The following is a 26,776-nucleotide window of genomic DNA, read 5'->3' as shown; positions in this document are numbered from 1 at the left end:
GTGGGAGATCTTCAGGTCTCACCTGGAGGCTGGCAACCCTCTTTAGCACATGATGCAGATCAATGTAGGCTGTGCTAACTCCCTGGCAAATGTTTAATATAGCATTTCCAAGTATATATTTGTTTTATTTGTGCAGTGCATTTTTAAAAATTTAAAACATTTAAAAATCATTGTTTTTATGTTTACACGTAAAAGATTTTATGATTAAAAACACATGGATTGTGCATCACTTATGAAAAAATTGTGAATGGCTTTGAGCAAGTCACTACTTTGCATCTTAAATTACTTCAAAGTTGTTCGGATAATGGAGGCAAATACTTGGGGCGCACTTGGGAATATTATAGTAATCAAGATCCCCCCACAAGAATAATGGGAATTGTAGTTCATAGATAATATTCTGTGTTAAAAGATCCCAGCCCCTTCCTCAGATAAATATAATTCCTGAGATTTACTGATAAAACTGCAGTTTACTAGGGTTGCTAGGAAATATCTGGGGACTTTGAGGGTGGAGCCAGGTGACTTTGGGGGTGGAGTTAGGAGCAAGGTTGTGACAGGCACAATTGAACTCTGAAGGGAGTTCTGGCCATCACATTTAAAGGGACTGTGCTCCTTTTAAATGTCTTCCCTTCACTGGAAATAATGGAGGATAAGGGCACCTTCTTTGGAGGCTATTAGAATTGGACCCCCTGGTCCAATATTTTGTGTTTTTTAAATGTTTTTAAGGGCACCAGATGCTATGCTGAAAATTTGGTGCCTTTACCTCAAAAAACAGCCCCTTCCTCAAATTCCCAGATACCCACCAATTGATTCTCCATTATACCCTATGGCATACCCTATGATAACTCTAAGTGGAGGGAGGGTCTCCAAATCAGGGGTTCCCCTGCCCGCAACTGGGGATTGGCAGCTCTGATTTCTGGCTTGCCATTCTAGCACTGAAAATTAGCACAGGAGGAAGAAAGGAGAAATAAATTTTATTTGTTTAGATCATCTTTCTCCTACCTTTCCTTAAGGAGCTCAGAGTGTTGCACATGGTTTCCCCTTCCTCCATTGTATCTTCACAATGATCTGGTGAGGCAGGTTAAACTGAGAGGCAGTGATTAGTCCAGGGTCCCTCAGTGAGCTTCCATGGCAGGGTGGAGGTCCAGTGGCTTGCAAAACAGTCCACACCTGGCTGGCAGAGTAAAGCTACAAGAGCAAAACATTTGGGCTGGTTCTTATTACAAATAAGCCTTGACAGACTGCAGGCAGCTATGAGTGTTCATGTGTAGTCCACAATTAATTAATGCAGGAGGTCAGGAATTGTGAATTCCAAGTGGAGACATGAGGGCAACTTTCAAAGAGAGTCTTTGTTTTTAAGATAATGAGGGCCTGCCTCTTCCCTCATTTCCTGTGAGGCATCTGTTGCCATAACAACAGGCCCCCTTCTCCAGCAGGCTCCTGTCATCAGATACCAGTCTCCAGTTGGGACCTGGAGATCCCCCAGAATTACAGCTCATTTCCAGACTACGGAGATTAGTTCCCCTGGAGAAAATGGATGCTTTGGAGGTAGGGTTGCCAGCCCTCCAATGTGGGGGGGGGGTTTCCCCTGCTTTTGTGGGCTCCTTGCCACCAGACTGCTGGCTGGTGGGGGCAAATCCCCCAAGCAAATGTCTGGAAATGTGGAAGTGATGTCATTGTGCTGGAAATGATGTCATTGTTCTACCAATGTTCTAGTTTTAGGACAAAACTCTATGGTAAATTTGGGCTCAAAGCATACAATTCTGCCAATAAACTAGAGTATCGCTGTGAGATGTCAACAGCATGATGTCTTCACTTCTGGGTGACATCACTGCACTGTGTGCAGGCAGCAGAAGCTCCCAAGAAGGCCCAAAGATCCCCCCACCAGGAAGAAGGCAGGACTTGGCAACCCTATTTGGAGGGTGGACTGTATACCCCATGGAGGTTCCTGTCCTCTTCAGGCTCCACCACAAATCTCCAGGAGTTTCCCAACCTGAATCTGGCAACCCTCCCTTTCCCATCCTCTGCTGATGGCCAAGGGGGACCTGGCAATGCTACCTCAGTTATTCCAGGACACAATGTGAATACCAGTGCACAGGTGCTGTGCTGTCCACATAAGGTAAAGTGCAATGATGGTGTTTGTTGCTGTCCTGCAGGCTGTATTCTGCTCTGCCCTAGATTTTTCTCAGCACCGGGACTGGATTCAGACAGGCAGCCTCTCAGCTTAAAAAAAAACTGGCACAGTTTGAGGTGCCCTGCCATAAGTAGACAGCGCATGCCCAGTTACTGAGAGACGCATGGGCTGCGGGTGACCAGAGGCATGGTCACACCGCTTGTGCCCTTGGAAAGCACTTGAATGTCACACCTGGGCCAGTCAGATGGCCCGGAAATGCTCCATGCAAGCGCTTTCAGCAGTTTTCCAATGGGAAGTACTCAGTGACTTTTTAAGGCAGAGTTGAGGTGGTGGGAGTGCACTTCCTGCTCAGGGCGGGAAGGTGAGTGCACTTCCCACTCAGGGTCCAGATGTGCACATGAAAACACATATTTTAAATCCAGGGATGGGGAGTGGCTATGTCAGGCCAAATTGTCCATCTGAATGCAGCCCTGGAGAGGCTTTTCTTCCATTCTCAAGTAGCCCACCACCATCACCTGACCTTTGTAGGAATTCTCCACTGGGAGGGTCAGAGCTCCCAGCTTCCCTTCCAAGATATAACGCCTGCTGGTCACCACTGGGCCAGTCTACTGCCTTGCACACCCCTGGAGAAATAGCCACTTGCCAACTGCCTGACTTCCCCCTGGCACTCCTTTTAAAATAATGTGTCCAAGATGGTGGCAGTCTATGTGATACAGAGAACCAGGACCGGCATCTTAAGTTATAAAATATTTAATAAAAAGAAAATGTTCACAACATACTTTTAGCATAGCACCAGACTGACCAAAGGAACCAAATAAATGAGTAAAAACACAAGCCCTCTGCCCCTCTCTCTATACATGCTCCATCAGATGTTAAAATAGGACTGGCTCTTTAGCTTAGAAGTTCTTGATCTCTACAGACTTTCCTACAGTTTGGTGTAGTGGTTAAGTGAGTGGACTCTTATCTGGGAGACCTGGGTTTGATTCCCCACTCCTCCACTTGCACCTGCTAGCATGGCCTTGGGTCAGCCATAGCTCTGGCAGAGGTTGTCCTTGAAAAGGCAGCTGCTGTGAGAGCTCTCTCAGCCCCACCAACCTCACAGGGTGTCTGTTGTGGGGGAGGAAGGAAAAGGAGATTGTGAGCCGCTCTGAGACTCTTCGGAGTGGAGGGCGGGATACAAATCCAATATCTTCATCTTCTTCTTCTTCTTCTTTACCATGAAGCTTGCTCCAGTTCTTTAGGCAAGCACATGGTCAATACCTGCCTTCCCAGTGGTGAAGTCTGTGTGCGCTCATCATCTCTGCACCCAAGAAAAAGAGCCCCTTCCTGCTGCAATGAGTTTTTGTCATACCTGTTTCTCTGTCCTCTGACCAGGTCGCACCAGGTCATAGAGGCCTTTCCTGGAGATCTCTTGAGAGATTTCCACCCTGGAGTCTTTCTAGCACTTCATTCCTCGAAATCTCTGTTCCCTGCTAGGAGGAAGGGGGAAATCTTGACCCACTCATTATCTCTCCTACCAGATTTATTAGCATTTGTATGAAGGTGGGCCAGCCCAGGATATGTCTGGAAAGCAGCTGCATGGATGTCTCCTTTTCCTGCTTGTTCTCTTTCCAAGGGGGGGGGGGACCTTTAAAAACACAAAGTGGAGGTTTTGCTCCTTTCAACTCTCCCAGGAAAAAATGCATTTCTTTACAATGTAGATCCTTCGAAACATACAATGCTATTATTTACCCTGGCTGAATTCCTGTGCTTCACATTGTGTAGTAAACTTTTAGAAAGCCACAAAGAAGAAGCTAAATAGCCAGAAGAGGTGCAACCTAAAACTGAGACTTCCTGATGGGATGAGGATAGGGTAGCCAACTCCAGCTTGGACTGAGTGGCCGGGGACTGCCTCCCATGCGCTTATGTGATCTGACTGCTCCTCCAGAACTCGTGCAGCTTGTCCTTCTTCCGGCAGCGGGTGCTTGCTATCTGACCACCCCAGGATGCCTTGGGCGGTGCTGGCTTTTTTTTCTCAGTTGGAAGCTGCTGCCCCAAACTGACCAGCTGAAGTCAGGTCAGGGCCTTCCCCACAACCCTAGGAAGCTGATTCCACAGCACAGGTGCAGCCGCAGGGAAGTGGGGGAATAACCCACAGTTTCTCATCTGATGACTGGAGGTGCCTTGTGAACACATAGACTTGTACTTTAAAACCCCCCAAAACCTAGCAACTCACTCTCCAAATGTGCTAACAAGACACACCCAAAATAGAGACAGCTACCAAAACAGGAACTGACTCTGGTAAACAGAGATAGCTGGAGCATATGGAAGAAGGATGCCATTAGTATTTGCCTCAAAACATCTTGGGACCGCTGTATTAGGTGCTAGTATGATTTAGCTAGCTGTAAGATTTACTGTATCTCTTGGAGGAGAGCAAGGCTTGCAGAAAACATATCAGGATTGCACTGGCTACCTGCAATGTATGGCCCCGTCACTTCTGTTTTTCCTTCCTCCATTTGTAGTGAAGTTTTCCATGAAATTTTCTTCGTCTCTTCTGGCCCTTTTCAAGAGAACTGGAAATGAAATGGTGGCACAAGTGAAGGGAATGTCAGGGTGAAAATATAATGTGGGGAGCTACAGCGATGAATAAAAGCATAAATAATTGGGTGGGGGAAGAGAGATAGATTCTGTAAGAAAGTGAACAATGATGAGAAAATGGAAAATTGGATCACTTCCAGACTGTAAGCTTGTTGACATTTATTTTGGGGCTTATGGAATATTTATACTGAAGGGGAAAAACAACTGTGCATGGTCGGGGGTGTTGCTTTGTCGTCATTTCAGGAAAATAGGGATGAAGAGATAGCTCATCAGCATGCAGAAGAAGATGGATCACCAGTGAAGGCCAAGAAAAAACAGAAGGACATGATCAAAGAGCTGAAAATCTTCCTGTGGAATCCAGAGACAAGAGAATTTATGGGCAGGACAGCTCATAGTTGGGGTAGGTGAAATATTTCTTTCTAGGATATGGGAGGTATCCATCTTGCTGTCTGTATTCTATGATGGATGCATTGTATCCTTCATGCCTCTTAAAGAAAAACCTAGACAAGTTCTGGGTGTATGAGAGCTACTTCAAATGTGAGCCTGTGGTATTTCCCAAGCCCAAGCAAGTTATATAAGGGGGGCACTTTGGAGTGGCTTGCAAAATTGTCCTAGTGGCACTACTATGGCAAATAGGGCTCACCAATGGCTAAAAGAGATGTAGCCAGAATAAAGGAATACTCTAGGTAGAGGTGTTGAGCTGCTGAATCAGGGGTAAAAATTTAGTCAAAAAGTGGAACCCTTAAGGAGTTAGGCAAAAAGTAGAACTCCTTATATAGGCAAAAAGTGGAACTCTTAAGGAGTTATAGCATCTTTACAGATACTGGTGGGTCAAAATGTTCTCAGAGACAATGTAACAGCTGCAGAGAAAAAGCTAAGGCAGCTGTGGATGTCTGAAATCTGTGTGACTGCAACAAGAACTTACAATCAGATGAATTCCCTACAGGAATGTCACTGCGGTGGTCATGTGTCAGATATAACATGCAGTATGACACCTAGGTGGTTTTAATAATAGCCTTCTATAACCATCAGATATGGTTGCCTAATGCAGAAAAAGAAGAAGATGTGGTAGAAGAATGCTGTAAAGATAAAAGGATGGTTCAATGCAGTGATTATTCTTGACAATCAGGAGTATTTGTGTGGTACTGAATGTTCTTGTGGTAAATTATTACATACATATATTGATTCCTGTATTGAAGGAAGAGAGGAGTTGGAAGCTAGGTAGGTAGATAACAAGTGGGTGTTGGGGTTTCTGAAATCCATCACATTTGTTGCCTTCTTCTCCTAAGGGACACAGGGTGATTGATAACTTTTCCTTCCTATTTTGTTAATGCAACAACACTGTGAAGCAGGTAAGATTGGAAGAGAGAGACAGAGTGATGGGCTACCTAGTGAGCATACTGGATTAATAGGGGTTTGAACAGGGTTTACCTAGGCCGTTTTCGCACTCACGTTTTACTGGCGCCACGACCATCCTGACGCCGGCGAATCTGCATGGCTTTCGCACCAGAAGCTCCGGCGCTCCCAGAAGCGCCGGCTACTTCTGTCGCTAAGCCAGCGCAAACGGAAATCGCAAAGATGCAGGAAAACGTTTGCGCTGGCTTAGCGACGGAAAGCGCCGGCGCTTCTGGGAGCGCCGGCGCTTCTGTTGCGAAATCCATGCAGATTCGCCGGCGTCAGGAGGGTCGTGGCGCCAGTAAAACGTGAGTGCGAAAACACCCCTAGTTTTATTACAAAACTCTGTCCACTACACGACATGATCCCTCAGAACCAATTCATGAGCGTGATGAAAAGAAGTTCCAGATCAGAGACTCTCAGTACTAGCATCAATTAGGTCTTCCATGATTATCAATTAACAATTTTCCTTCCTAATTGCCTTGATGTTTTCCTCTGTTCAAACAGAGGCTCTATACAATTTGGCCCTGAGACAAACACACATGTAGTGTAATCCTAAACCAGAGTTATACTCTAATTCTATCAATGTAAATTGGTTGAAAAGGGTGTAACTGTTCTGGATTGCATTGTTACAGATTCATTTGCTTCCCCAGTTTGTTCTCAGGACTAAAAATTCCTCTAAACACCTCAAGAATGCAGAGGGCAAAAATGCACATCTGTGCTCTCAAAGCTTGTTCTGAACCTGGAGTCAGGCTCATTCGGGGGGGGGGGGGGAGTTGACAAGTTATGTTGACGATATTTTTATTGCTTCGGGCATTGGATTTTAATCCCCTGAGATTGGGCAGCCGTTTTGTACTGCTGTGCTTTCCCTTAGCCGTTGTGACATCATGGAAAGGTGTCATTTTATGTCCCTGTTGTCCCCCTGGATGAGTGATGGAAACAATGTGCTTTGAATACCACCTGGCCCAAATTTTTTAAAAAATCATCCAGTGGCCCTCGCAGGGCAGGGATGCTGGGGTTCTGGGAATAGTATGTGTAATTCCCCAATGCAAACCATCTCACACTCATATGGGTTCAAGGGCCAGATTTTCTGGCCAGTAGCTGATTACCCGAGAGGGAAGGCAGCATGGTATTGACATATATCATCAGATCTCAAACTAAGCAGCGTCATGGGAAGCCACCAAGGAAGACTCTGCAGAAGAAGGCAATGGCATTCCACACTTGCCTTAAAAGATACTGCTGGGGTTGCCATATGTTGGTTGCAACTTGACAGCACTTATGTACATTGCTGGTTACCCTGGGATCATGGCCGTGTTTCTTGACTAAGATAAATTCCATGTGGATTTGACAGCAAATTGTTAACTATACTAAAATTGGGGAGAAATATAGGCACTGTTACTGCAGTCCTGGCAGCTTTCCCTTCTTTGTAGAGTGAATAACTAAAGTTATTATGCATGAACACATTCCCCTTGCTATGTCCCAGATATCCCAAGAGAAAGTATTTTTCCTCTCAAAAAGCCAAACCAAAGCAAGGTATCTAAACCTACCAGTGGCTGTTACCAATGGCAGATAGAAGCAGGTCCTGGTGAATTAATTTGCTTTGACTCCAAAGTGCATTGGTTTCATAGCCCACAATGTAGTCTCTGCCAATGGTGAGCCACACTGTTGTTTTGCTGTAAGGAAGACTGTGTACATTCGAAAGTATATTTATGTAACAAAGACACCTTGAAACATGAGAGTAAACCAAGTGATTTGTAGAGGACAGTACAGACAGGCAATGCAGCTTGAGGTCAAGATCACATGTGGACAGACCCACCTCACTGACTGGATCCCTAGAGACCTACTAGGCAGACCAAAAGATGCTCAAGCTGACCCAGCAGCTATATTACACATTCGGTAATCGAAAGAATGTGCTCACAATAGAGCATAAAGGTGAGATGACAACTTGCATTCATGGAGGGATGACTGAAGACAAGCTGGATTAAAGTATTTTAAACATTTGTACCTTGCATAAACTCTCAGTAACAAGACTCCTGAATAATAATAATAATAATAATAATAATAATAATAATAATAATAATAATAATAATAATAATAATAATAATAATAATAATAATAATAATAATAAAGCAGTTGTGGCTAGCAAGGGAAAAAGCAATTGAAATATTTGGCTCAAGGCATCTTACACTAATAAAATATCATCAGCCACTAGAAATCAGCAAACAGTAGAATCCAACAACATAAAACCCCCCAATTTTAAAAATCACTGACCCCCCCCCTCCCCCAGTAGATCACCTATTAGATCAATATTGCTTGTATATTTCACTGTGCCTAGATCTTCATTGCTCTGTGTGCCTTCTGTGTGTAGAAACCTGCCAGGAATTGTGTAAGCAGAGGTGCTGAACCCATTTTTAATGAGGGACGGATCTGACATAAGTGACACCTTGTCGGGCCAGGCCATGTAATGGCAGGTGGGTTGAGGGAGGGGAAGGGGTCTTCTTCCTGCTGAGAAATGGGGGAGGGGGAGATCTTCCTTGTGTGTCTGTAGCCTGGCTGCAGACCAAGGCTGGAAAATTTGCAGTGGAAACGCAAGAGGAAGCCCAGACACCCCATGCCTCTCAGCCAGTATGGGAGGCGTGGGGATTGAAATCTTCCTTAAAGCTCAGCTGGCTTGTGCCTCTTTGACTGTTGGAGAAGCACAGGGCAGGGTGGGGTGGAGTTCTTGCTTCAGCTGGAGGAAAGCCCAGCTGGCCCATGCTTCCAATAGTCTGAGAGGTATGGGGTGGGGGTGGGGTGTCAGTTGCTTTCAGGCCATAGCAGAGCCCTGCACGGGCTGGATACGGCCCGCAGACCACCTGTTTGACAGATGGGTTGCAGATTGGCAGAGCAGCTGTTCAGATTTGTCACTTCATGAGTGAACAGTTGCACAAGTTGAAATAAGTACAGTGGTGAATGCAGAGCAGATTGTTAGCTTGCCTTCCCTGACTGGCTATTCCTGTAATAACATAAAAGCAAAGGTGCATATTCATACCAAAGGATTGTAGATAATATCAGGCATGCCCATCTTTTTTTGTGTGTGTTCATTTCTGAATCGAGACTAGCTGTGTTTGCTCTGTGTTTTGAAAGGACCAATGTCGTTGCAATGCCATGGCAACTCATTGTTGCATTTCATATTATATATCAACAATGTTTTTTTTTCCCTGTCTTGCAGGCCTAATACTTCTCTTTTATCTAGTTTTTTACCTTTTCTTGGCTGGAATGTTTGCATTTTGTTTGTATGTAATGCTGATTACTCTGAGTCCATACACACCTAGGCACAGGGACAGAGTTTCTCCACCAGGTGAGTGCTTGAGCTCAACAGATTTGCTTTTCTATAGTGTCTTTCTTAGGCCATTTATAAACAGCTTTGCACTCTAAAAAGGCACAAACAGGTGTATAGTGAAAAATCAAGCTTAAAAATAAATAAAATAATATATGGAAAAACAACAACACAGAAACAACCACAAGAGCAGAGAAAACCAGGAGAGGAGAAAATGAAGTACGTACATATCAAAGCAGAAACACAAATCAATCCACAAAGAATCTATCTGGGGAGATTATTGCCTAATGGGGCATCACCCCTGAAAAAGCCCTCTCTCTGGTTGTCATCTGCTTGATCTCCGGGGGTGAAGGGACTCAGAGAAGGGTGTCCAGTGCAGGTTTCAAAGGCTGGGTATATGGTCTGTATGGAGAAGGAAGCCCTTAAGGTACCATCATCTCAAGGCATGTAGGGCTTAAAAGGTCAAAGCCAGCCCTTGAATTGTGGCCAACAGTACATGACATTTATTGCTAGGGAAACACTTTTAAATTGGTCCATTCAAGGTTGTAGTCAGACTGCTGTATTTTGAAGTCTCTATGCAGTGTAAATTTCTATGGAGTTAAGTGCATGGTTTGTTGTTACACCAAAAAAATATTTAAAAGCTTCCTCCCTTCCCTGAATGTAATGTTGATATGCTAAATCCAGTCTTGTAAGGAACCCTTCTAGAATTATTTGCTCACAAGCAGCTTTATTAAAATTAGTCATTTGTGGACTAATGTGAAAGAAAAAAGTTGCAACACCTGCTAGCCTTGAAGGTGTTTCTGACTCACCATCCCTGTCTGGGACAGTGGTTGTTTCCAAATGTAATTAAACCTCTTGCTACACATTTGGAATATGAATCCTTCTAAACCCTACTCTATGTTGCTTCCATTGAGACTACACTATAATCCAGAATTGATGAGCTCCTCGACACTGGATTCATAACTCAGCTTTCTCTTTTCTATTGCAGGAGTTATGATTAGACCACACGTTGAACATGGATTCATCATTACTTACAACTTATCAGAACCCAAATCGTGGCAACCTTATGTGAAAAACTTAGAGCAGTTCTTAGGAGGTGACTGTCTCCTTCAGATTATACCCTTTGTTAAAGCCCACTTGATCCTTAAACTGGATTAAAAAAAAATAAACCGACCTTACAGCTCTACCCCAGCTATATGTCGGCTGGTAATAATTTTTTTTTTTGAGTAACAATTTTATTTCATTTGAAGTCTTTCCATTAGAAACATATAACTAAACAAAACAAACAATGCCAATCAAACAGCTTAACATAAGTAACATTCAAGCATTTAGATTGCTAGCATTAGTCTTATTTGGCATTTGAAAACACAATATTCTTCTTCTAAGTGCGTGAACCAAAACGGCTTCATATCACTAAGGATTTATTTAAAGATTTATTTATTATTTTATTTAGTCGATTTGTATTCTGCCCTTTCCCAAGAATGGGCTCAGGGCAGATGACATCATTTTAAAATAACAATTTAAATTATACAGTTAAAAACAAATAAAATAACAGTATATAAAGTAATACACAAGTTCAGAGTAACCAACTGGTTTTCAAGAAATAAAAACATTGATGTATTTGGAAGGTTTGTAGTCTTCAAGGATAGCGTCCAAGGAATGTTGGAAACCAACATTCAAAGTAAGTAGAGTGATTTGACAGAGATTCATTATTAATAATATGGTCCAATACTTTATCTTTTATTAGATGGTTCCAAATTATAGAAAACCGGTATGTCGCTGTTGTTTGATGGGTCTTTGACCATATTAAACATTGATAAACATTAAACATAAACAAACAACATAGAAAACCAGTCTCTGAGGGTGGGAGTATCCTGAGTTTTCTGGTAAGATGCAATCAATGTTTTTGCTGTTGATAAAAGTACAGTTATTTGTGGGCTTGCGACATCACTCCATTGCTTTAGTAGTACAATTTCTGGCTTAAGAGGGATTTCATGTCCTGTTATATTCTGAATTTCAGTCAGAACTTGGTGCCAGAAATTCCTTATGTTGTTGCACTCCCATCAGCAATGAACGTATGACACTACGGGCGTTTTCGCACTGACCTTAATCGGCAGTGACGTCCCTCTTCACCGCACAGGATCTGCGCGGATTTCGCACCAATTGCTACGGAGCACCCGGAAGAGCCGCAAAGTCCCGCGGCTTTTGCGGCGCAAATGGAAACTGCCAAAAACCAGTTTCCACGCCCCTTCCAGTTAGCTAGTAATCATGACAGGGGAATGGGGTGCAAGATACCAGTTAGAATAGATACTATCACAGGAGTGGAGAAACTGTCTGAGCAGAGGATTTTGAAAGGGCTTGTAGATAGATGCTGAACATATTTATGAAGCAATGTCCCACTTTGTTCAATGGGAATTAATTTCAGTTGAGTGTGCATAGATTCATAGATTCTTGCAGTTTGTATAGTTGAAAATGCCTCCTAGTATACTTTGCAGGAAATAATTTTCAGAGAAAGTTCCCAGCTGTTGTTGGCCTCTTTTGACTTTTCCCTGTGATTGTTTATTTGTATAATCACAGTGTTTTGTTGCAGTACAAAACTGAAGAAATTATCTCTATGTACTATAGACTGAATGACTGGCAATCTGTGTGTGGGTATTGGGGGGAAGAACTATACCAACACCTAATGATAGATTTCAAGTATTATAGCACTCCAGTGCGATGATAGAGTTCAAGCATGTCCACTCCAGTCCAATTAAAGGCCACATACTTGCACGTGTGCATTCCTAAATGAGATCATCCTTTCAATCAACCTGCCAGGACTTAATGCACAAAGCCCTGTTAAAAATGAGTGGTACTAACCTCTTAGCTGTTCAGAAAGGGTGGTGGGGATGTAGATTTGCATCCTACTCCCCTATCCCTGCTGAATACCTGAAAGGTACAATTTGGATTGCCAAATCCAGTTTGGGAAATTCCTGGAGACTTGGGGGTGGTGCCTGGTCAGGGAGCTCAGTGGGGATGTGATGCCATAGGGTCTGATTTCCAAAGTTGCCATTACTTCTGGGAAACTGATCTCTGTATTCTGGAGATCAGTTGTAATTCCTGGAGAACTTCAGTCCCCATGTGGAGGCTGGTAACTTTTGGTACAACCAGGGCTTTTTTTGGTAGAAAAAGCCCAGCAGGGACTCATTTGCATATTAAGCCACACCCCCTGACACCAAGCCAGCTGGAACTGCGTTCCTGTGCATTCCTGCTTAAGAGAGAAAAAAAGCCCTGTGTACAACTGCTGCTTTTCTAACAGGGCTCCACATGAACAATTCTGGCTGCTGGGCAAGGAAAAGCTGGATCAGAAGTAGCATATTTAAGACACCAAAATGGGGGAGGGCCTATGCATTGCCAGAACAGATGCCTGGGTGGACAGAGGTTTGCTTCTTAATCTTGGTACCCAATCTCACAAAGACAACAACCTATGTTGATTGTGTAAACCTACCTTTCACTGTCTGGTTTTCAGATTTGTTGTGTATTAACAATATAAGAGAGGGAGAAGATGACTTGATGCCATTGAATATTTAATCCTTGCTTAACACTGTCTTGACATAATAACTATATTAACTGTCTCTATTAACTTTAGCTTATAATGACAGTGTTCAAGAAAGCAGGAATGCTGTGTGCACACCGGGCAATTATTTCATTCAAGACACTGGAGAAAGCACCATGAAACGTGCTTGCCAATTCAAGCGATCTGTGTTAATGAATTGCTCAGGGCTGGAAGATAAGACTTTTGGCTACTCCAAGGGACAGCCATGCATCTTGCTAAAGATGAACCGAGTATGGAAAAAACTAATTTACTTTTATTCTTTTGTTATGTGTCATGGAATGCTGCAAATGCATTACTATCCTGGGACTGAGGGTGCTGGATCTGTCCAGGATTAAGTCTGCTCCTATAACCAAGCTGATCCTGTGAAGATGACAGCCATCTCCTGGTGTTTATCCCCATCTTTTATTAGCCAGAAGATATTGGCTGTAACTATGCAGGTTCCTTTCAGCTCTTAAGGTTAAAAATCTACTGCACTGGCAGCCTTCCCCCCCCTCCCAAAGTCCAAAAGGACTGCCCTATAAAGTCTGTTTGCTTATTTTTTGTTGTAGCTCAAGTCTGTTCTGCACATGCAGCAGCTTGGGAAATGCTACCACTTTAGACTGCAGTGTTTTTAGTGTTCTGTATAGCAACCTTGGACTTTCTTGGTGATCTCTACTCCAAGTTTTTAGTGTTCTTTTCTATTTCAAAAAAATCAACAACTTCCATGCAAATAAAAAACAAACACTGTAGGGAGAAGACTGGGTTGAGGTCTTTCCCGTTGACATGTAAAGTAGCTGCTTGCACAGAGTTTTTTTTTTAATGGGGCTAGAGGTATTTAAAAGTATTACTCTTCTGCAGTCTGATGTAGTACTGTCCACATTAGTATCTCAGCATTCTACTGTCTCATGCCTCAGCATGTGTGAATCAAGAGCACAGAAAAAGGGGTTTGGGGCTGCAGTGTATTATATACAAGAAAACAAGGCCCGTTAGTGGGAAGGAATGTGTTTATTTGTGTAAAATATTGCTGTCCTGATTTTGGGCCTAACTAGTATATACGAAGTGGGATAATACAAATTAAAATTGCAGCATAGTAAACACACACACATAAAAATAAACCAATAACATACACTATAGCAGCACAGAACAAGACAGTGAAAAAAGGGGGTGGAACCTCAGCAATGGCCCTTGATCATTGGACTTTTATCCTGCATGCACTTTGGAATAGCACATTTGTCATTTGCTTCCTACCAGACAATAGTGCTGATATATAAATTCACTAGCTGACAGAGAATGCCTTGTAACAACGGTGCTGCCACTAAGAAAGTCTCGCCAACTTATCCCACTTCTGATGCTGAGGGCACAAAGAACAGGGTTTCTAAAGATGACCTAGACATTTGGGTTCTTTCATATGGGAGGGGTTCTGGTTAGCACTTGGAGTGGAGACCACCAAGAAAGTCTAAAGTTGCTATATAACCTTCTATATAACTTTTTTGGCCTTGAAAATCCTGTGGGGTTGCTATAAGTTGTTTTCAACTTGACAACATTTTCCTGTATGGGAGAGGGCCCTTTATGTAGTCTGGCTGTAATAGCCAGTATTCTAGACCATCTGACAGTTCCTAATTCTCTTTAGAATCCAACAGACCAACATAAAGTGTACAATGATTAAAACATGTCCATTCTGGGGGCAGTGGCATCAGGGGATGTATAACTGCTGTTACATCCTTTCTGTTCAAAAGAAGTTGCTGCTGGAGAATATGTCTTAGTAATGGTAATATATTGGAGTTTTTTTGCTGTGAAGTCACAATCTTATGGCAACTCCAAAAGGTTTTCAAGGCAAGAGGCATTCAGAGGTGGTTTGTCATTTCCTGCCTCCATGTCATGACCCTGGTATTCCTTGGTGGTCTCCCATCCAAATATTGACCAGGGCTAACCCTGCTTACCTTCTAAGATCTGACTAGCCTAGCCTAGCTAGTAAAATGCACGCCACTAAAACTGATAAAAGAAACATGGATAGTTGGCTTGCTGAAACTTCTGTTTTATATTGGTAACCAAGTGTGTTTTTTTTATAATTAATATACATTGGCGTGATCTTAAAACACAGTCCTAAGTATACTTGCTCTGCGGGCTCCAGCAGAATTCACTGGATTCTTTCCCATATAAATGTGTTCCAGAGAAGGGCACAGGATTGTTGTCAATAGCTGGATATTGGTCTACTTAGTTTTAAAGAATCAAAAAGAGATGCTCAAGCTAAACCAATTGCTCAGCATTGGAGCAATTTATGTAGAGCCACTGGACTCTTGCTGTACCAGCCGTAGGAATGATGCCTTTTAACCCTGGCAAGTATTCAGCACTTTCTTTCCTATGTACAATGATTAAAACATGAGGCTGAGCTTCTACATTTGCTGACCCTATACAGCTGGCTTACCCTATTTTGTGGGATTCTTTGTGTTCTTGTGTTTTGTTTTTGAAAAAGCAATTTAAAAGCTCTTGTTTTCATAGATTATTGGCTACCGGCCTGGTTATGGGACTCCAGTGACAGTGGAATGCAAAGTGCAGGTAACGACTGTCTCCTAATAATGTTATATATGGCAGAGTTTTCCAAAATAGGTCACCTAATTTTTAAAAGCAAATGCCTGGAAACTGTTACGCTATAAGAAGGGGCGGGAGCTATCTTTTCTAAAGCAAAAGGCTTGTGTGTTTGTTAGGAGCAGGGATGACAGATTGTATATTATTTTTTGACTGCACTCCTTTGAGGAATAAGATTTAGCTCATTTTCAAGGTTTAAATCCCTTCATGAACATTGTCTTGTAATGCCTGTCAAAGCAGAGAACAAAAAATGGAGCAGTAGGAAAAAAATATTTTTGTTCCATTCTTTCACTGCAATAAGATGGAAGCATTCTGAGGTCGATCCCCTGATGTAGCAGCTTGGGAAATACATAGGGATTTTTGAGTGAAACATAATTTTTAAAAACCCTTTCCCCCTATTGCACCATCACTGTTTTTGCTTCTTGCTTTGACTTTGTATTGATCTGCCTCCCTACCTTGCAATTGTGATCCTTGCCTAAGGCCTGTAAGGGAAGCTAGACTTTCTCTGATCCTGACCAGACAGGTGATGGAAAACTGAAGATGAAAGGGCAGCAGATAGCCTATGATCACTCCAAGTTAGAGGTGAGAGCTGAACTGGGAGATTCCTAGCTCATACCATTGTGTGTCCAATGACACCTTTAAGACCAACAAAGTTCTGGGTATAAGCACAAGAAAACTTTATTTTATACCTACAATTAAACCCTGTTGGGCTTAAAGGTGCCACTGGACTCAAACTTTGTTTTGTTTTGTCAGACCAACACAGCTACTTACCTGAAGCTACCGCTGTGTGTGTAAAGTGCCATCAATTCAAAGCCCACTTATAGTGGCCCCAGCAAGGAACTTTCAAGGCAAATGAGAGGCAGAGGTGGCTTGCCATTGCCTTCCTCTGCAGAGGCTTCCTTGGTGGTCTCACTTCCAAGCGACCTTGCTTAGCTTCTGAGATCAGGCTATCCCACGCTGCCTTCCCTCCCAATTGCTCACAAGATTAGCTTCTGCCTTTGACTCTCTTTAGGAAGGGAAGAGCTGTGGTTCAGCAGTATAGCACCTGCTTTACATGCAAACAGTTCCATTTCAATCCTCAGCATCTCCTGTTAAAGGTTCCTCAACAGCGGGTGCTGGGGAAGGCCCTTATTGATTAATAAAAGTTCATGCAGGAATAAGCACTATTAGCCTTTAAGGTCCCGCCAGACTTATTTTTGCTACAACAGACTAGCATGGCTGGGATTGAACAGTACTGAGGCAGATGGTGTAAGGCAATTTCATATAAGATAGTCACAGTGCTGTGTTCTATGCTAAACCTCCTTGAGCTGGAGCATGTGTAGAAAGAGAAAGGTAGAGACTTCATTACCCATGATGCTCTTGCTGTTTGTTCAGGTACCCCAGATTTTAGTCTATTTGTAGCAGTTTGCAGTGGAATTGCATATCTAATGGCTTGATGTTTAGGATAGGGATGCCCAAGTTCAAAGCCCTACCCATCTGTAATGATGCTCTTTTGTAAACTGCAAGCACCTGTCAGATCTTCACAGGATGAGTCCAAGAGTCATCACTGTTGTTGTGAAAGATCCACTCCTGCAGCAGTGCTGGGTGAGGCATACCACTTTGCTTCCCCCATTTCACCTGCATTTATTCATTTGGGATCAAAGGAAGATGTTCCTGTGCAATGTACTGAAGCCTTATGTGCATTAATGGATTGTTGATGTTGCCTCAGGCCTGTATCATTAGCTCTGGGCATCTAGTCCAATGATATAAGGCTGTGAAGCATTTTGATGCCTCAATTAAAACAGAGCAATAGTTGGTGAACATGAAGGAATTTGGTATGACCTTGTAGCTGAGTGGTTGAGTCCTTTCGAGATGTTCTTTCAAAGTTAACATTTCAGCAAATGGGACACTGCAGGAAGACTTTGTACACTTTACACATCCTCCTACTCATGCTTTTAAATTTCAGAAAAGTAATCACAGTGATATCCAAGCAGTGGAGTTCTATCCAAGCGCCACATTTGATCCCATGTACTTTCCTTACTATGGCAAACTAACACACGTAAGTAAAAGTACAGCTGTTGAATTAATACATCATTTGTTTCCCTGGCTGTGAATAAGAGCTGTTTTAAACGTAAAGGCAGGGGAGTCATTCTAGACAGATGCAGCAATAGATGTTGTGGTAGTGTTATGTATGGGGCAGAAGCTCCGCAGGATTTTGCTCAGCTCACCAATTGAGGTGAGCTCACCTCAGCTGACCTTGAGAAGCTCTGTGGCAGTCTCTTCTGATGTAAGGTACCACTGCTCAGCCACCCAAAAGTAATGAGTCCTACATAGGCCTCTCTCATCTCTGGCAACAGCTGGAAGACTCAGTTTTCCTTTTTCCCTCACAGAACTCTGACATCAACTGATGTCATCCAGTATCAGGTTTTCAGATTCCTTTTAGTTCCTGGACCCAAGAGAAAGCTAGTGATCTTTCAGTTGGTTTTGGCCAACTTCAGCATGGGCGGTGTCACAGTTACATTTATTTCACAACATTTATACCCTGCCTTTCTGCTCCTTATCAGGGTCACCTGAATCCAGATACTTCCAAACACCATCAATAAACATCCAGCATGTGTAGGTGATATTTTCCTTCACTGAGCACAATCAGTTGATGATGCCAATGAAGAATCAACAAACATGCATGTGTGAACCAACCTGTGAGCTGCGTCCTTTCCTAGGGAAGGGCAGACTCAGCCACAATTATAAGCACATTAGCAACATGCTGGTCTTGCAGCTGCAGTTTCAAGTACAACTGGTGTAGAACTATGGCAGGGAAATGCATCATGGGCCTACTGGAAGGGGGGTGGGAATCACTCCAGCAAAGAACCTAATGCATTCCCAGTCAGGCCTGATTTAGAGACCTGGTGGTAGCTTATAAATCCCCAAGCAGCTTTGGGCCAGGATCTCTGAAAGTCTCCTTCACCCTCATTAATTTGTCGAGGGCTCAGTTCTTCAGCTGGAGCTATGGCCCATGCATCCTCACTGACAAAAGGGATCTGAGTGTGTGGGACAGAGTTTTTTTGGATGCTGTACCCAGGTTTCAGAAGTTCCTTCCCAGAAAGTGCCTTTGATCCTTATCTTCTTAGTCTCATGGCCTGGCCTTTTAATTTATTTTATTTTTATTTCCCCCCTAATTCACCAGTGCTATCATCTGGGGGTTCTTTTCTGCTCACTGGTTTCTCTGTGACGGTTCTACTGCTAAATTTTGTGATGTTTTTAGGTTTACTTTATATCCTGTTAGCTGTTTCAAGGGCAGTATAGCATAAAATCATAGAGTTGGAAGGGACCTTTTTTTTTTTTTTTTAAAGAAAAGCAGGATATGGTGATTCCAAGGAAACAAGCAAAATAAGGAGCCCAAGGAGACTTCATCCTTGTTCAGATTCTAGTCCATTAAATGTACCTGAAGCTATTCTGAATGGGACATTCCGGTTTCACCTGCCTGCATCTTCTCTTTTTCTAGGAAAACTACACATCACCGCTGGTGGCCATCCAGTTTACCGTCACAAAAAACACCTCTATATCCATACAATGTCAGCTGAATGGAGTAGGCATCATCAATAATATGCATCATGACCGTTATTTGGGGAGAATTATTTTTTTCCTTAATGTCAATTATTAGACCTGAGAAGTACCTGGTACTGGGCATTTATTTTCCTTATTTTTATGATCATCAGATATCTTAATGGAAAATGTCCATAAGCAAATGACTGGAAAGTTCAGGCTTTGTTTTAGGGTAATATTTACATTTTCTGCCCCCAAATAATTACATTTCATAAGTTATAGATTGTAGTACTAAAATAACTTACCCTGCCTACAGACACACAAGTCAGGAGAGAGGGTTATTCTTTGTTTTTTAAACACACACAATATAATTCAAGTAGATTCCCACGGTTGCATAAAAAGGAGCGTTCAATATCCAACTGTCATTTTTTTAGCCACTACATCAAAGTTCCAATGGAACCATATGTATTAATTCACTAATCTTTTCTTTTTTTTTACTTAAGAGGCCTGAATTTGTTTCCCAGACAGAAGTGAACCAACTGATCACCCATTCTCCACCCAACATGGTGTGCTGCTGTAGGCACTCCTTTAGACTTGAGCAGGAGAGTCTTGAGTCTCTATAACTGTTTGAAACCTTCCTTCTGAATTTTTAAAAATAAAACGTGTGGCTGTCCCCAGAAACTGTGCCTCTAAGTACAGCTCATTTCTCCCCAATTCAAGGCTGTTTATATAAACATCAGTTCTGAAGTTATAAAGCCTTGCAAGAACAGTTAGCTAGTCATAAAAGGGTGGAGGTGTTAATACAGCCTGACCTCTCCCATTCTAAAACTCTTCATGCAGAAGCTTCAGCCCAGAAGGACACAAGTACCACCCTTGTTTTTTGAGGCTCTGTTCAAATGCTGGTGATGATCTGCAAAGATCCAGGCCGAGCCCCGCAGGCAGCGTATCTAAGAGATTGCCTCCACTCCCACATTCTCCCAGAGAGAATGGCCTCTTTAACTATAACTCCTGTACATCATGTCAGGACTGCTGTGCTGCACACCGAAAGGCAGCCTGAGAGTGGATCCTCACTTCCCCCTGAAGACTACCCATAGCCAAAGTTAGGGGGTTCCTGGAAGTTTTGCAGTATCTTTTCTTGTTCTTACTGGCCTTTTGTAGCCAGGGAGAGGGCAAGATGGAGTTCCGTCAATGCAATTGGAAGGTTTGTCAGTTAACGTTTTTACTTGCTATATACACTTTGGATGGGGTAACCTATCAATAAAAATCTCTGTTAATGTGCCCATGTTTCTTGGTGTGGCAACTTACAATAGGAGATTGACAAAGGCTTGTGATTAACTAGTAATAGTAGGAAAAGGGGAAGAGGAAAGAGATCGCAGTACGCCAGAAGATAACTCAGTATTGCAGCACACCTGCTGCTTCCTTGTGTATGGGTAAATGTAAATAAGCTTTTTGGAATATTGTTATGGGCTTGCGACTGGTGCATGCTCCAGCTAGCACAAGGGTGCTGTATAAGATTTGCTGGTAGCTTAGAATTAGCAAGGAGGGTATGGAGAGGAAGACAGTTCTGTTGAGACCCTCAGGAATCTATTCTAAATGTGGGATATCAAGGATAACAGCAGCAGCCTTTGCAGTCTGTAAGGGACCCAACAGTGACTCAGCACTCCTCAGCTGCATGCATTACTGAACCATCACCTGGGCTAGCAAACCAGAGCCCTCGGCACAGCAAATGGCTCCAATTCACCCTGGGTGGCTGCTGCATGTCCTTGCAATGTTTTGGAGCTGTCTGGGGTGAACATAAGAGAAGCCATGTTGGATCAGGCCAATAGCCCATCCAGTCCAACACTCTGTGTCACACAGTGGCCAATATATATATTGTGTGTGTGTGTGTGTGTATATATATATATATATATATATATATATATATATATATATATATATATACACACACACACACACACTGTGGATAATAGCCACTGATGGACCTCTGCTCCATATTTTTATCTAACCCCCTCTTGAAGCTGTTTGTGCTTGTAGCCGCCACCACCTCCTGTGGCAGTGAATTCCACATGTTAATCACCCTTTGGGTGAAGAAGTACTCCCTTTTATCCGTTTTAACCTGACTGCTCAGCAATTTAATTGAATGCCCACGAGTTCTTGTATTGTGAGAAAGGGAGAAAAGTACTTCTTTCTCAACTTTCTCCTTCCCATGCATTATCTTGTAAACCTCTATCATGTCACCCCACAGTCAACGTTTCTCCAAGCTAAAGAGCCCCAAGCGTCTTCATAGGGAAAGTGTTCCAAACCGTTAATCATTCTAGTTGCCCTTTTCTGGACTTTCTCCAATGCTATAATATCCTTTTTGAGGTGTGGTGACCAGAATTGCACACAGTATTCCAAATGAGACCGCACCATTGATTTATACAGGGGCATTATGATACTGGCTGATTTGTTTTCAATTCCCTTCCTAATAATTCCCAGCATGGCGTTGGCCTTTTTTATTGCAATCGCACACTGTCTTGACATTTTCAGTGAGTTATCTACCATGATCCCAAGATCTCTCTCTTGCTCAGTCTCTGCCAGTTCACACCCCATCAACTTGTATTTGTAGCTGGGATTCTTGGCCCCAATGTGCATTACTTTGCACTTGTCTACACTGAACCTCATCTGCCACGTTGGCGCCCACTCACCCAGCCTCAACAGATTCCGTTGGAGTTCCTCACAATCCTCTCTGGTTCTCACCACCCTGAACAATTTAGTGTCATCTGCAAACTTGGCCACTTCACTGCTCACTCCCAACTCCAAATAATTTATGAACAAGTTAAAGAGCATGGGACCCAGTACTGAGCCCTGCAGCACCTCACTGCTTACCATCCTCCACTGCAAAGACTGCCCATTTATACTCACTCTCTGCTTCCTATTAATTAGCCAGTTTTTGATCCACAAGAGGACCCGTCCTTTTACTTCAGGACTCTCGAGCTTTCTAAGGAGCCTTTGATGAGGAACTTTATCAAAAGCTTTCTGTAAGTCAAGGTAAACAGCATCTATTGGGTCTCCTTTGTCCACGTTTGTTCATCCCCTCAAAGAAATGTAACAGGTTAGTGAGGCAAGATCTTCCCTTACAGAATCCATGCTGAGTCTTCCTCAATACCCCGTGTTCATCAAGGTGCCTACTCATTCTGTCCTTGATAATGGTTTCTACCAACTTTCCCGGTATTGAACTCAGACTGACTGGCCTGTAATTTCCCGGATCTCCTCCTTTTTAAAAATGGGGGTGACATTTGCTACCTTCCAGTCCTCAGGAATGGAGGCAGATATCAATGAAAGATTACCTATTTTTGTCAGAAGATACACAAGTTCAACTTTGAGTTCTTTCAGAACTCTTGGATGTATGCCATCCGGACTTGGTGACTTATTAGCTTTTAATTCGTCTATCAGTTGTAGGACTTCCTCTCTTGTCACCTCAATCTGACTCAGGTCTTTCAACACTCCTTCCAAAATTAGTGGTTCTGGAGTGGGCAAACATTTCCCATCTTCCACAGTGAAGACGGGGGGAAAAATGCATTCAGCTTCTCAGCCATTTCCTATCCTCCTTCAGTAATCCTTTGACCCCTTGGTCATCCAAGGGCCCCACTGCCTCCCTGGCTGGTTTCCTGCTTCTAATATATTTGAAGAAGTTTTTATTGTTGGTCTTTGTTTTTTGCAATATGCTCCTCATAGTCCCTTTTTGCCTGCCTGATCACAGTCTTGCATTTGATTTGCCTCAGCCTGTGTTCCCTTTTATTAATCTCACTTGGACTAGTTTTCCACCGCTTAAAGGAGTCCTTCTTACCTTTTACAGCTTCCATTACTTTGTTAACCATGCAGGCCTTTTCTTATACCTGTTGTGTGCCTTTCCTAACTTGTGGTATATATTTTATCTGAGCTTCTAGGATTGTAGTTTTAAATAGCCTCCAAGCTTCCCCAAGGGATTTGATTGTATTTACCTTTCCTTTCAGTTTCCTCTTCACATGCCCCCTCATCTCAGAGAGTTTACCCCTTTTAAAGTTAAACGTGGCTGTGCTGGTCTTTTGGGGCAACTCTCTATTTATACAAATGGTGAAATCAATAACGTTATGGTCACTGCTCCCAAGCGGCGCGATCACTTTTACATCTCTCACCAAGTCTTGAGTATTACTTAGGACCAAATCCAGGATCGCCCCACCCCTGGTAGGGTGTGCAGAGGAGTAAGACTTTTATTTTCTTTACAGTTGCCCAGGATGTAGCAAATGCATAATTTTGCAAGCATATTTATGCACAAGACCTCCCTAAGGTTGCCGGAATATTTTTTGCTTTCATATTTAGCATCTCATGGAGGAGTAATTGATGGTTTTGTGTTAAAATTTAAATGGAAATTATATTGGGGAAAGGGCATTCAGTGTGTGTATCTGAATATGATACACCTCAGCTGAGAAGCTTCTTACTTTTGGTTAGACTTTTGGTGTCATGACTCAACCAAGAATGCTAATTGGAAGGGGTTTGAGTGTACTTTTCTGCACACTGGATGACACTCTTGACTCCCTGGAAAAACACACAAAGGTTATATTTCTTTGGACTCAGACTTATGGACATCAAGCAAAATTGTGGACAATCATAGTCACTTTTATTGTTGTGTGTGCTCATGGCTATATTCAGCAACTAATTTGTACAGTCTCACAAAGTTATTACTTATACTACTATACATTATAACTTACAGTACAACACCACGAAAGTGCTTGCTCACTGTTGGTCTTCAGAAGAAGCTCAAAGGGATTTTGATTAATTGAATGTATCATTTAGGGATGCGTGGTGTGTCAAGGAATTTAAGTGAGATGTATAAAGTATCTGAGTCCAGAGACCTTCAAATGCCACCATAGAGATGATGTGAATATGCATGCACAGGTATGTATGCAATTTGCCACAGGAAGGTGTGGGTGATTCCCCCATAAATCACGTAAGAAAAAGTGAAACAAATATTGTAAGAGCAAATGGGAATAAGTTACAGTACTATGTATTTACTTGAGTACTAAGTAAATGGAAACAGCCAAAACAGCTGGGCCTGCTACATTCTGGCCCTAGGAGAATGAAGCTTTCATCCAGGGGGAATCTCTCTAACCCTGCTTCCTGTGGGAGCTGATGTCCATTTAAGAGACAAGAGGAAGGCTGTACCGTTACCATGTGGAGTGTGGCTCTTCCTGTCCCCCATCCAGGTGGAAGGGGGAAGGACAATGCACTCTCTTTTCATATGGGAAGCCAGTCAGGAGGGAAGTAGGCCAGCCTGAACAAATGGAAGCCTTCACTGCTGACTGAAACAAAGAAAAGCTCAGCCGTCTGGCTGGTTCACCTTGCCTCTCAACCATCTTGGGAAGAACTTGCTATTCTTCATGTTTTTCACTGTTGTGCCTTCAGATGCCCCCACAACAACACAATATTGTCTATTTTGCCTACCTTTTCCTACAGAGGTAGATTTTGTTACAATCTATTTCAGACAGAAAAGGGTGGGGGGAAGAGAAGCAAACTACAAACAAAAAGGTGTGCGCAGCCCCCCCCCCCTTTTCTGGAGTTTTGCTTTGGTCTAACGGAATTGCAGCTGTCATACAGTTTTACTTAAGAGTTTCTTCTATGGAATCCTTATTCTGAAGAATGGTAAAACTATGACACTATCTTCCTTTGTGCTAGAAGACAAGTGAAAGACAGTGTTCCTAATGCAGAAGTGATGACTCCAGATTGCACCCCAAAATCTGAGGAGCAGTGAATACTTCATACTAACAGACTTTGTATTAATAGAAACAATCTGCTACAACCACTTGGAGATATCAGTGGCAAATCAAACAAAATCATGCCAACCCTCATACTGCCAGAATGCACAGAATCACTGCACTGTAGGTATGTTGTGAATGTTGATAACCATTTCCTGAGAACTTCAAGACCACCTGCTCTCCATATTTGTGTTTCCCACATTTTTAAGAATTCCACACAACGGTTCTTGAACTGCAAATGGCTTGGGCCTCAGTAAGGTGGTTTAGAGGCAAAATGTGTATACACCATCACACAGCTTCTGCCTTTCCCATCATCAAACATTGCTGAACTAGTCCACAACCACCTATCAAATAAACTGATCCAAAAAACTCGCATTTGCTTTGGATCTTTGTGTGGTTAAAGCTGGCCTGAGAGTTAGGTTTACATTTGAATGGGATGTCAAAAATCATTGTGAAAAGAAACGCATCCATAATGCTTAGCTTACTGAATGGAAGGTTCTTCAGGAAGTTATGCTTGATAAAGATCCAGCTTTGCTGGGTCTTCACCCCAAACGATGCAACAATATGCAATGCCCCCTGCAACTCTGATGGGACTTACCTGCTCAACCAGGGCTTTGAGGGCACAGCATCTCCTGAGTGGCTGCCTGAAATTGTGCTACAACGTGAAGCTGGGAAATAAATGATCTGGTCCCATCTAGCATGTAAGCTCCTGTACAGTTACATTTCTTCTTGGGTTAAAAACAACAACAACCAGAAGGGCTGGGATCCCAAAGATCTACTTAGAATTTGCCAAGAACTTGAGAGCAAACAGTGCTCTTTTTTTCTTGGAAAACATCTCCACCCTCATCCCAATGCTCACTGCTGTATCACACACTATTCTGGGAAACCCCACTCAGTTACAGAAGCAGTTTGCCAGGGCACAAGGTGAGAAAATGTTAGGGGTGCTCGTATTCCAGTAACTCAAGTCCTAAAGCTCCTTTGGAAGGATGGAGCTAGTAGCAGCCCTGCAGATCCTGGCTGACCTACTAAATGGTCCAAGCAATAAGAATGAATAAGCCGCCCTGAGCCTGCCTTGGCGGGGAGGGCGGGGTATAAATAAAATTTATTATTATTAAGAATGCACATTTATATAAAACACCCCCAGAAGTTCCCTGTGTTTTCAGTAGAAGTTTAGCCCTGTTCATTTGTTCTGCCCTTCAACTATAGGCCAGCACAGGCTGTTACGTTGTAACCCTTGTAAATACCGGTAGCACAGCAGTAGCCAGGATTTTAAAAATCAGGGGGCTTTTTAAAAAATCAGGGAGCACCCTTTCCCATCCACTGCAGGGCTTGCTGCTTCTCAGAAACTGTATAGGGTAGGGGCAAAAGCTGGAGGCTTTGAAAGTTGCTGAGTCAAGGCAGTGAACCCTAAAATTTTGGAGTAAAGAAGGGACTGCCCATTGTGTGCAAGTGGGGGGAAGGTCTTTCATCTCCTCTCCCCCACCCTGGCACTTTGCAGCCAGCAGCTCCATCTGTCCCCCCCACCCATGGCCCATTCCTCAAGGCTTCCACCATCTCCTTCATCTCTGTCTGCTGCTTTTGCTGCTGCAGTGCCCTGTGCCCTGCTCAGCTCTCCCGTATCCAGCTGCCACTGAAGACGCTTCACTGGCTTAGCCAAGGCAGAAAGAAAAAAGCAGGCTGCATCCCAGTGGGCTTTCTGGGAGTCAGGGGGCCCTGCCTGGAAGTCCAGGGGCAGTGCCCCCACAGCCCCCCCTGTGGCTACAGGCCTGCAGTAGCAGGAAGATGTTTCTTTGGAATAGTTTCTTCAGCACAAAAGAAAGAAAAAGAAAAAAAAACTTACCATGTGGAAACGCATGGCATGGCACCACAGCTTAGGTCAAATGCCAACAGTGTAAACA

At 43.1% G+C, this 26,776-nt stretch overlaps 1 protein-coding gene across 1 annotated transcript; it reads left to right on the top strand.

The window, feature by feature from the left end:
• Positions 1 to 5,032: 5,032 nt before the first annotated feature.
• On the top strand, positions 5,033 to 19,222 carry LOC132578974 (protein ATP1B4-like). The gene is made up of 7 exons (XM_060249128.1): positions 5,033 to 5,108; positions 9,315 to 9,443; positions 10,411 to 10,518; positions 13,051 to 13,247; positions 15,496 to 15,552; positions 17,528 to 17,620; positions 19,064 to 19,222. The coding sequence occupies exons 1-7, from the start codon at positions 5,033 to 5,035 to the stop codon at positions 19,220 to 19,222; spliced, it is 819 nt and encodes a 272-aa protein (XP_060105111.1).
• The last annotated feature ends 7,554 nt before the right edge of the window (positions 19,223 to 26,776 follow it).

The sequence above is a fragment of the Heteronotia binoei genome, chromosome 11 (genome assembly GCF_032191835.1).
Source record: "Heteronotia binoei isolate CCM8104 ecotype False Entrance Well chromosome 11, APGP_CSIRO_Hbin_v1, whole genome shotgun sequence".
NCBI classification, from domain to species: domain Eukaryota; kingdom Metazoa; phylum Chordata; class Lepidosauria; order Squamata; family Gekkonidae; genus Heteronotia; species Heteronotia binoei.
The sequence above is the reverse complement of the archived record's forward strand: the minus strand, read 5'-3'. Positions and strand labels throughout refer to the sequence as shown.